The following is a 12624-nucleotide window of genomic DNA, read 5'->3' as shown; positions in this document are numbered from 1 at the left end:
TAAAATCACACTTGCAGGGTCAAGGACTGTGGAGGCTAAAGGTTGACTAGGATGACTAGAAGTCAGTCCAAGTGGGGAGTCATATGAGATTGATCCAACAAAAGACCCAATAACGGGTCGGCCATCAAGGCTAGGAGAAAACCTACGGGGTGTGGTAGCATCCCTTATGTTACTAAAGGAAGGGTGGTCTCGACCACAGTAATGTCCACGGTTTGTTCCAACAAAAGAGGTAGGGTGGTGCTTTAGATGTTGATCACTGGTAGAGGATCGGTATTTTAAATTAAGTTCTCACCTTATGTCTTTCCAAGTAGGGTACTCACCACGAGATTCTTTATGATCTTCCAACCTCATCCAAAATTGTAGAGCACTACCGCTCAGGTGTGACCTAGCAATGCTAAATTGGCGAGACTTAGGGATATCATGCGATTCAAAATAGTCCTCTAATTGTCTAACCCATTCCCTAAAGTAGTAAGGGTCCAAGGAACCATTAAAGGTGGGTAGACGGTCATGTGATTCTAGTCGTTGTGGCTTAGGCTCAGGTCTAGATTGATAAGCAGAGTGGGGCATCTTCCGACTAACATGATTGACCAAATGAGGCACGTACTTAGGGTGGGGAGAGCCAACATGTTCCTTCTTTGTGGTTTTAGTTAGAGAGCCTACAAGACTAACTAGGTCATCTAACTTCTTTTGAAATCTTATCGGGTCCATTGGGAAAATGCTTGGAAACACTTAGGGATGAATCTAGATAGGGGACAACTCCTAAAGCGAAGCTAGACTATCCAAATTGTCACTAGAAGGTGCACTAAAGATGTGGACATCAAACCCCATTAGTGGATAAAATAGTCTAGGTGATTAGGAAGGGTACCGGGTCGAGGGCAGCACCTAAATGCTATGGAAATATGCTCCTAAAGCTTCTAAATGATGCTGAAATGAACAAGACAGCAAACTACATCAAAGATCTATGTTGTCTAAGTGTTTTGGAGGGCTTCTAGAGTGTGGAAAGCACTTAAACACAAGCTTAGACTCACCTAAAAACCACTAATTGGTGCTGGAAAAACTGGGACAGCAAGCTCAAATGTTTGTCTAAGCAACCTAAGCAATTAGGGATGTTGTGACAAGGACAACACTTAGACAATGAAGTAGACTTGCTTAAAGTGATGAAAACGATGCAGAAATTTTAGAGGGCAGCAAGCAAAAACAGTGAATAAAAATTACTATGCGATGGTATGCATGCAAACAAGCTAAGAGAAAGTTGACTCCTAGGATGCATCTAGCAGCATCTAGCACATGTAATGTATGCTAGCCATGCTCTGATACCAAGATGATGTGAAACGTACATGCACGGATGATTAGATTAAGGAAGTTTGCACTCTTAATTTTAGAAGCCACAATAATTATATATTTTATATTAGATTTTAAACGACAAAATAAAATACACAGAGCGGTAAGACAAGCTTAGGCTAAACCACATGCATAGGAGTTAAGATTGCAAACTAGTCAATTAATGTGACGTTGCATACATGATTGGTTTTCAACCATAAATCCCAATGCTAACAATAAGACTAGTCACTACGAGGAGATCCCTCACTCAACTCTTATAATTACTAAGCTTTAATGGGGAAGAATTAGCAAGATTGTCGTGAATCAACATATAACCACAAGTAGTAAGTGCACTAGGAAGATAAGAGAGTTTGGAGGGAGAGTTTACCCAGTGGGAAGACAACATGGACCTCTTGATTGCTATTAGATAGCAGCCGGCCCTTCTCGGGTGGGCTGGACAGCACAATACTTTGTTGAAATGTTCTAGATTGCAAGCCAAAATCTCTGGATAGCACCTACGGAAGTCTGGGCAGCAGGTATTGGATTTTGGCAGTTCTGGACAGCAACTTGTAGGCTTTTGGATAGCAGCTTTCAAGGCTCCAATACTCAGGATAACACATGGCGCCTGTCCAAGAATCTGGACAGCAAACTGGGCTGGTTCTTTGGGCTGGAAGCATAGATCTTTGGTCAGCTGGACATCAACTCAGGCTTCGGAATTCTGCTGGACAGCAAGGGAACAAGAAAGAATAGTTTGGATAGCCTCCAAACAATGCCCAGAAAATCTGGACGGCAGCTCCCTATGTTCGACAGAAATTTGGATAGCTTTGATAGGGTGTTGGGAGCCTTTGGACAGCAATCTCTGGCCTTCAGCAGTGCATAACAGTAACCCAATATGGCTGGAATATGGGGATAGCCAGCAGAAATCTCACGGGGAGGGAGGAAAACGTGAGAAGAGTTTGGGTGGAGGCAGCTAAGGCTGAGAATTGGAAGGGGAATTAATGAGAGCAGAGAGGTGGAGTTGGAAAATTGAAATTAATTTTAGCTTAAGTGGATTTGGAGGGAAAATGTTTTGAAATTAAATTCAAATTTCAAATAAGGTTGAGGGATTAAATGAGCGTTTAATGGGGGGAAGCCCATCATGGGGCCGGCGGCATTATGAGGGGTGGAGGGGATTGAGGAGGGAAATATGGGAGTTTCCAAATAGGCGATGAAGATTAGGAAGGGAATAATAAATCCAATTTGATTTATTTTGAAATTGAATTCATGATTGATACTTTCCTAATTTGGAATTCCCTATATGGAAAGAATTTGAAATTCGAATTTAAATTTCAAATGAATTTAAATTTTCCCTCTCATGCTTGAGCTAAATTAGGAAGTCATTCTGATGATTGAAATCATCATAATGAGGGGAAATTATGAGAGGGCCGGTGGCAAAGGGGGAAGGGGGCGGCTAGGTGGTGGGTTGTGGCTGGGTTGGTGGGTGGGATTTAGGTGATGGAGCTAGAAGATTAATTGGGTGGGGGAGGTTGAAAGTGGCCGGCGATTGACTTGGAGAAAGTAGATGAAAGAAAATACAAATAAGAGAAAAGTAAACTAACGAACTCACAAAGAGATCGTAAAGCCGCGAATCTTGGAATCCACCAAGATTGACGGATATCGCTTTGCCCCTCTTGGGCCTCTCCTCTCACGAACTCACTAAGAGATCATCCAAGAAGAGAAAACTTAGAACTCACACAGAGATAAATAAGCACAAGCTGAATTTTTTTTCATATTAATCATCATCCCCTCTCTAAGAGGAGGGAGAAGGCTTAAATAGCAAAATACATGAAGGAAAATAAAAGGACACAATTGCCCCTAGGGCAAACATAAGACAAAGCCCTCAAGTGAGGGTAGAAAGGGAAAAAGAATAATAACAAATCAAATACATAAAATATATCAAAATAAATAGACACGATCGTAGCCGTTGATCTTCGATGTCCTCATCAAAAACCTAACTATCTTGATGAAATCGGCGAGAATTATCCACAATTCCAAAAGAAAAAAAAAACAGTAATTTTATTGCGATATTCAAACTAACGGAAGAAAAATAACAAGATACAATTGATCCACTAGTGGAGAGGAGGATCTATCTCTCCCAAATCTCTAGACGCCGTTAGAGCCCAAAAAGCCCTAAGAGATCTCAAATTTCAGCCAAATTCAAGATGCCCTAACCCTAGGAAAACAAACTATTTAATGCATACAATTCAAAAGGAAAATTCTAAACAGTCCCTACATTCAAATTTCCCTCCCAAATCCCTCAAAAATCTTTCCCAAAAAGCTAACTTAGATTTATTGGTCCGATTGACATACGTAGGAGAGGCAAAACTTCCACCGCTGTTCCGCCTGGGCTGGTCCCATGAGGATTGATTGGACCGTTCTAACAGTTTGTTGGGTTTATTCACATTCAACCTCTAATATGATTGGACCGTTCTAACAGTTTGTTGAGTTGAAGCAGAGTGCTTAAAATGAAAAGAGGCTTGCAAATTTATACGAATTGAGACATGGAGATATGAGATATAAATGTAGATTTATAAAATGGGAAGTGTACGAGGTATTTTATATGTCATGAAGACTTAAATATTATAAAATTACTAGTAGGTCATAATACTATATGGATTTGAGTGTTGAATAATAAAGTAGTTATTAATAGCAGGGGGTGTATGATTGAATAATTTGGTTGAATTGGTGCCAAAGCTATCTAAAATTCTTATTTTTTCATTATGAATAACCAAATTGATCAAAATAATTGTTTGTTTTGATCGAACTTTGGATTAAATAATTATGCCACTCATACCTGACTAATTTTTGGCGTGATTTTGGCAAGCATGGAACATTGATGAAAATTGCCATAAATGCATTAATGTGCATGCACATGTGCAAGCATTAACTGCGTGCACACCCGCCAGCATGAATATGCGTGCACATTTGTGCATACAAACATGCTTCCATTGTTGAACCTGTGCATGTGTTGGTCAATGCAGAAACGCTAAGGAGAGGTGAATTGAGCATGTAATAAGACAGGTTGGATTTGTTAAATTCTAGCAATCCAAACCCTCGCAATCATAACACTAACTGAAGCAATTGACATTGCCATTAACTCTAAATTAAATTCACACAAAGTGTAGATGTAGAAGTGATATACACAACGTGATAAGCTGATATGGATGAGTGTAATAGTGTCAACCACAATCTTAATTCTATCACATTAAAAGATATTAGCAGATGCACACCTGTAATCAAATAACTTAATCCTATTAGTGCGACACCGCATATGTTAGCTATGATTCAAGATATATAATAAGCCAATTGAAAACATTTTTAACTTGCAAACTGAATACTAATGAGCAACTAAAATACTCAAGTTATAACAACTAAATCACAAAACACCCAAGTTAAACAGTTTCCTAAACTAAATATAAATCTTGTGAACTAAATGATAATGCACTATGTGAGAGCATTGGCATGGCAGTACCATGCCAATTGGAATAATATTCAGGTGTTGTGTCTTGGGATCACTTTGGGGATCCCCTCCATGGTGCCTTTCTCTAGAAGTCCTCTCAATAAGTCATCTCATATGGGTTCTCCCTGGTTCCTCTCTGATCTTCTCAAGAATCCTTAAAGCCTTCTTGGCTAATATGACATTTTTCCTATTTATAGTACTCTCCAGAAACCTTGAAGTTTCCTTGACACACTTTTCACACGGGTACCTATAAGAATTTGTGGTGAAATCTCATAATGATATGAAGTGAATGTAACGAACTAAAGAAGCACATTCAATGTTGCGTGCCTTCCACAGTTAGGAAGAAACTTATGATTAATCATTCTATGTCGTGTTAATGTTTTACCACTTCTGCTTGTCTAGAATCCCAAAATTTACATTTTTTCTTATTTGAATATGACTATTGCTCCCTCTTACTTCTTTAATGCATTGATATTACCCAATTGTATTACCATAGTGGACTCCTAGATTTTTGTGATGAAAGCACTAAGACCTGCTATAAAACTCTCATCATTCGATCATTCAAGGGTTATTGATTCTAGCTTGTCTACTCATGAAATTTCTCAATTATTTTTCCAGCACTCATTGTCACTAAAGCTCTTCGAGGATTCTTCTTTGTCTTTTATCATTAGCATGTATCCAACATTGGAGGTTAGTGGATTTCTTAAAAAGGAATCTTTCTAACATCTTCAATAACACTTTTCATCCTGTCTCCATCAAGAAGATTCGAGTGTTTCTCCTTCTTTTCCCTTCTTACCCCCCACTTGTAATAATATTCTAGTTATAATTTTCTTCTTAGAAGTAACTTCTCTTTACTATAATTCCTCCTCTTCTTGGCACCCTCCGAGATGCTCTCTGACTAGTGGATAAGTTATCTTGATAGCTCTAATAGTGGATGCATATCTGTGGACCAAACCATTTTAAATTCATGTTTCTTATCTTCTCAGCATTTTTCTCTCTCTGCCTTATTTTAGAATGGCCTCAACATGAAATTTATCTCGTTTCTTCAATCCTTTGAACATTTGTCTTCATCTTGGTCTCTTAGGATAATTAGATTTTGCCGTTCACATTATTGGCATCGTATTTTGGAAAGTCTATTGTAGCTTAAAGTGAAAAATAACAATTATATATAAATCCAACACCAAGTTTTGCTCCGGGAGAATCTCACCCTACAATCAGCTTCAATTTAGGAAGTTCTATTCTTCCATTTAGTTGAGAATATAGGAGCCCGAGGGTTTTATTTATCTTGAAGTCATCTCAGGGAGCCATGACACATGAAGTTAAGCAGTTTGATTTCCTTGTTGTGAGGGTTCCTTCTTATTATAATTGTATCTTTGTTTTTCCAATTTTGAATGCCTTCCCTTTTATTGTTACCACTCAGAAACTCACTTTAAAGTTCCAATCTGACAATAGTATGATCACAATGCACGATAACCTCCTCCAATCCAAAAAATGCTACCTCACTATCGTCAAACAAAACACATTCTCAATTATTATTGCTATGGCTCTCAAGAGTTGAAAAGAACCAAAACCTGCTTAAGTTGAGGACGTTCCTATCTCAGGATAGAAACTTGCTAAGAACAAATCCATGCTAACACCTCATTGAACTAAACTTATCTCTCTTATGGGGTTATCTTTTCGACCTCCTATATGCCCGGAGTCTAAAGTGAATATTAGCGGCACGAGCCATTGGCACAATTTCAATAACTCACAATTTTTTATCCGGCAAAAGAAAAAAGTTCTCCTACGAGTTGGAAGATGCAATCAAAGTAGAAGTCGAAAAGCTACTTGAAGTAGGATTCATCCGTTAATCTAGTGGTTTGATTGGCTCTCAAACATGATAGTGGCAAAGGAAGCAAGAAGATGTTAGTGAATATGATTTGATTTTATAATGCTTAACAACACTAATCCAAAGGGCTCTTATCCTCTTCCTGACATTGGCACCATGGTTGATTTAATTGTGGGCTTTTCAATGCTAAGTTTTTTTATATGCATTTTTGGGATATCACCAACCAAAAGCACCCCTCGCTAGAAATGTAGAAAAATTTTGAGATTCGTTAACTATGATGGACTATTTTGCTAAAAGTTAATGCCCACCGGGCTGATGAACGTTGAGGTAACTTGAGGCTCATGAATGCCATCCTCCATCAGTGAAAAGGAAAAAAATGTGTAAGTGTATGCTGATTACAACTTTGAGAGCTGTGGAGAAGAAATTCATTTATATTTAAAATCTGAAATTCATTTTCTAGTTTGGCTTGTTTATTTTGTGAACATTTTAATGAAATCAAACTGCATAATCAAGTTTTTCAAAAATCTCAGTAAAAAGTGCATAAAATTTTATCAACTTAATATAGTCGATTTAATAGATCAATGCAATCAAAACCATTAAATGCAACACCTCATTGATAGGAAAAATTGAGCATATTATAAATGACAATTTTAAGATGGGTATGTAGGAAAAAATACATACTAACATGGATAAAAGTTGCCCCGAAAATTTATGCACATAGGTTTGACAACTCAAGCAAAATTCAGCAAAAAATGTTGGTAAAATGAGGATTTGTAAAATTAACAACAAATAGTTGGAATGAGGTGAATATTATGATGATAATTATGATGATGCTTGTTGGGGAAAATGATGAGTAAACACTACAATGACGAAACAAACAAGAAAGTAAAAGCAGCTGAAATAAAGGACATCAGGATTTAACATGAAAAAACCTGATGGCGACATCAGATTTCGACACGTGTACCATTGCCGGAGACGCAGATCGACGGCTACGATCCAGAGTCTTTATTTCTGATTTATTTGCATCTTATGTTATGAGTGTATTTTCCTTTGTTTTCCTACTTTGCCCTTGAGGGCATTGTTTCACTTATGTAGCCCTGAGGGCGTTTATGTCATTTCAGTTATGTTTATTTTGGCCTCCTTATATGAGTCATCATGCATTGTAATAATTTGAGTTTTTTTTTTTGATGAATGAAATTGACATTTCATGTTCTCTTTGTGAGTGCAAACCTCCTTGATCTTTTAGTGAGTTCGTAGGAGAAACTAGATCTCTTTGTGAGTTCTAAGTTTTCTTGTTCTACTATTTTTCCTTTATTTCTCTTGATCACTTCGTCGTCACGGAGATTTGGGTTGAAGCATTTGTGGGAGATTGTAATTCACTCTTTGAATCCCTAGATTTTTCCCTACCTCTTCCCCTCCCCCTCTTCTCTAATTTGGCCGGCCCCCTCATTGGGCTCCTCTCTCTCTCCTAATCACCCTAATAGCTCCACAAAATCAGCCCGAACTCCCTCCTCTCTTTGCCGCCCCTCTCCCCCTCCTTGGGTTAATTTGAATTTCAAATTAAATCCCACAATTAAACCTCCAAAATCTGAATTTAATTCAGAATTCCTGCACCCTACCTCTTGACCCCCACCATAACCGAATCCCCTCTAGCTCTCAAACCCGTGACCCCCTCTCTCCCTAGCTCACGGCCCACTCTCCCACTTCCCTCTTTGTCTTCCCTACTCAATCCCACCATGCATGGCAGACCCCGAATTTGAATGGGGACTTGTGTTCGACGCCCACGGTAATATCAACATCCTACGATCTCCATTCTTCGACGCGGGATTTGACCACGACGACGACACCGTTGGAGCTTACTTGGATCGGATCCTCCCCACCCTCGTGCACGTCAACGACAGGCAAAGTCCAGACTACGAGTGGACCATCGATGACCACCCACCCGCTCCTCCAATTCCAGCTTCTTCCCCAGCGACGTGTCCTCTCGGTATCACCTGTCTACTAGTGGCATCGCTGAGTCTACTTACGATCCTCTTCCGCTAGCCACCACTTTCAAGAGCGAGTGAAGGACTTCAAAGTGAAGGATCTAGATTTTAAATTTGGGGCTTTGTTATAATTGGCTATTTGCATTACCTAAATTTTTTGTTATTATTTTGCAAGTTCTAGTAATCTCCACGTGTAGTCTATTGATATTGCTTATTCTTTCAACGCCATATTCTTAAAACTTTAACGTGAGAAAACAAAGGGTTTTTGGTAGCAAAGTAAAGTTCATCACTTATATTAATATCTTAATTGCAATTCTTGTTTATCGCATTTAGCATCACATCAAAACCTAAAATAGGAAAAAAATCATGGAGTCACACCACAACAAGAAATTCACTATGAAAATTAGGAGAAATAACTACAAATCTATGATGCACGGACACGGACACAGCGACACGGACACGGGACACGGATTTTTTTGAAAATATAGGACACGGGTATGGCGCGGACACGGCAATACATTTTTTTATATAATATATATATATATATATATATTAATGTAATATCATATTAAAAATGACAAACAATAATAAATGAATGACATGATAACTTGGCTAGCTTATAATATAAAATATTTAGTACAAATTATCTAGTACAACCACAAAAATATAAGCAAATAATCACTTACTACAACATCAAGCATTCAAGCTTCAACTACTATGATTAGCTTTAGAGTTTTGTTTTTGGCCTTCAATATCATCATCATTGAATATCACTGCTTTCAACTCTGGTTCAACAAGAGAAAGATTTGTAATTGTGCAAAAAGAGATGAGATGAAAATATCTTCACTGCCAAAGAGAAATTAAAATGAGAATATTCGATGAATGGGTATTAAATGCAGACGTTGATTTGGTGTTGTGGATAGGAAATAAGAAATTTAGTTTAAATCTCGCCAAATAGAAGAAATTATATTTTAAAAAAATTATAAAATATTTAAGATACGCGTGTCGGACACGCGTGTCCAATTTATTTTTAATATTTTTTAATCGGACACGTTTAAGGCGTGTCCGACACGTGTCGAAGGAGTGTCGGACGAGTGTCGTGTCGGACACGGTGTCGGACACTGCACGCCTCTTTGAGGAGAATTGTCGGTGCATCATAGCTACAGATCTCTCTCTCTCTGTCTCTCGCTCGCTCTCTCCTTGCTTCTTTTCTCACATGTATCGTTCTCAATGTCTACACATTGAAAATATAAGAGAAAGCCATGTAAAATAGCCCAAGGGAGCAACCCTTCAGAAAAATGAGAAAGAAAATCGTCCAGTTCATCTCGCAGCGTTGCAGTGTCAGTTTGAGGCATTGCAGCACTCAAACCTCTGTCTTGATCCGCTGCGATGTCGTATCTATTTCGTTGCGGTGCTTTGCTCTCTGTAGTTCAGCGCTGGGGTGCTCGGGTACACATCGCCTGGGCGCTTCGGTACATAGTGCTTGAGCACTTGGGCACACAACTCCAGGGCGTTGTATGGAAAAAAAATTGGGTAAAAAGCACCCGAAGCCAAGCTTTGAAGTCCGAGACAACAAAATAACCAGATTGATCAACACAATCGATTACACACATAATAGATGATGTTGTTTGGGCAATGAATAAGTTGTGGACAACTAAGGAGGGAAACTAAAATGGGATTGTTAAAGTGAATGCCTATTAATGATAAGTTAGAAACTCTTATATTATTTAAATAAATGGGAGTAATAGATATTGCAGATAGGGTAGTTTAAAAAATAATTCAATGATTTTGGCATGGTATGTAGAAGAAAAGTGGAATCAATAATACGAGCAGATAGAATGAATTTGAAAGGATTAGGGAAGAAATGAGCTAGAACAAATAAAATGAAAGTTATGCAAAAAAATCGACATAAAATTAAATTAATACATGTAACTACTCAATAATAAAGTATTGAAAGGAGGAAGGTGATTTATGATGTTGTCTAATATTTAAGTTATAATAAATAATTGTAATGATGATCAGGTTGTTTGAGAAGTGCATGAAAGTATGGCATAAAAAGAGGAGGCCATTGTGTAGATTTTTTTGCATATTCTATTTGTGCATCCTTGGTTGTGTGCATGTTCTGTAATGTGAACTTAATTATTTAAGATATAAAATGATAACAATGATGATTAGGGGGTTTTATAAGTTCTTGAAAAGATGGCTTAAAAGAGACAATTATATAATTGCCGTGTGCGGGTTCCACTTATGCATGCTTGGTGAGAAATTATTAGGTGTGGACTGCATATGTGAGCATACACGCGCAAGGCCGTGTACTTGTTGTGATTCCATTTTATTGGAGTAAACAACGATTCAATGAGTGCATTACTGTATACTCAGTATGCAATGAGTACATAATGGTGTATTCTCACTTTCCGCATGTAGAGCTAAGTATGTAGTATTCACCTAATAATTCTTCATGTTTGGTCTGGGTCTTATGTATAATTTACTAAATGTGTGAGTGCACATGTACATGTCTTTGTGGGTATGGAGAATCACCATTTCCCTCCCATTTAGATTTCAATGTTTAAGGTCTTTACCTATTAGATTATAATCATCCATTTTTTTTACACCATTAAAACTATTGTCTTACACGGTCATTTTAATAATCAATTTGGTGCATTAAAATTTCTCGATGGAGGTCTCCGATTGCATGAGATGAGTAATGCGATTTTAGGGTTTAGTGAATTTCAAATGATTTGGAACTAAATTCTTACGTGGTTGATGACATTTAGCATATATTGGGTGATTTGATTGGTAAGTTGCATGTGTATTTTGTGTTCCATTTTCTGTCCCTTTGATAACCAGGAGCTTATGCAAGTTAGATGTGATGTTACTTTATGATATAACTGCGTGCAGGCTTTTTTATTTTGGAACTCGTTACCATGTCACACAAATGGCTGTTCTGCTAACTCCATAAAAAAGTATTAAATAGAAAAGAAAAGGATATATATATGCTATTAAAAATACTCATACATGAAGGCAACCAAGCATGTTTGTTGTGTGGTTGTTGTGATAGCATTTATTTCGTTACTTTATTCTTTATCAATGAAAATTTATTATTAAATTTGTATTTACCAGTTTTTTAAAGGTTCACGCTTCTAAAATTTGAGTAATTTTATGCATTTTTTCTTCATTGCTTTTCTTTTTTGTTGGTGGAAGCAAGATATAAGAAGTCGAACCCACTGTTTTGGGCTTCTTTTACTTGCTGTATAAATTTTTTTTGAAATGTTATAATGTTATACTCTGGGACTAAACTGACCATATACAAATAATTGGGAGACTATTTTGAAATTAAACTCTATTTTCTTATTAATTTATGTAAATAGGAAGATATATGTGTTAATGCTGTGCACCTCCAATATGACATGGGTAGCACTTCGTATGATGAGATTTAATTTAATATTTGATAAACTTTAAATTAGTCTTAGATGTCTTTTGAAATTAATAAATCCTTTATGAAAACATTAGAATTTACATATGGAAGAGTGGCACAGTTATGTTATTCTAATTTTTAAACCATTTATCTTAAATTCAGGTCAAGAATTTGATTACTTGTCGTCCTGAGGATGAAATCCCTGTTAAAGATGTTACTATCCGAAAAATTCCTAGGTATGGCTTTTCTCCATCAATAGTTCCAATTTCAAATGTTTTTGCCCTTCAACATATCTGCCTGAGACGAAGGTATTGTATGAGCTATGGAGCTTGCATTCCTGCTAGGAAATATAATGCATGTTGCTCCAGGTTTTTTTAGTTAGTAGTTCTTTTTTACATTGATCCAATATTTGCAAAACCTTTATTTTAGGTCCTTAATGCTCAATTGAAGCTTCAGTTGCGTTTGATCTTTCTATATGTTTCTGAAAGCCAGAACTGTTAAAATTTTATTTTCCATTGTGATCATAGAACTCATATTGTGAAATGCAAATTAACGGACTCCTGGATATCAAATAAAT

At 37.2% G+C, this 12624-nt stretch overlaps 1 protein-coding gene across 2 annotated transcripts in view; it reads left to right on the top strand.

Moving 5' to 3' along the window:
- The window catches only part of LOC110098257 (DUF21 domain-containing protein At2g14520), a 61276-nt gene that overhangs the window by 33462 nt on the left and 15190 nt on the right, over positions 1-12624 (top strand). For both annotated transcript variants that reach the window (XM_028693283.1, XM_028693284.1), the window contains exon 8: positions 12210-12283. In XM_028693283.1, coding sequence (XP_028549116.1) covers positions 12210-12283 — 74 coding nt within the window. The remainder of the gene's footprint in view (positions 1-12209; positions 12284-12624) is intronic.

The sequence above is a fragment of the Dendrobium catenatum genome, unplaced genomic scaffold (assembly GCF_001605985.2).
Source record: "Dendrobium catenatum unplaced genomic scaffold, ASM160598v2 fragScaff_scaffold_249, whole genome shotgun sequence".
Classification (NCBI taxonomy): Eukaryota; Viridiplantae; Streptophyta; class Magnoliopsida; order Asparagales; family Orchidaceae; genus Dendrobium; species Dendrobium catenatum.
This window is presented reverse-complemented; position numbering and strand designations above follow the sequence as displayed.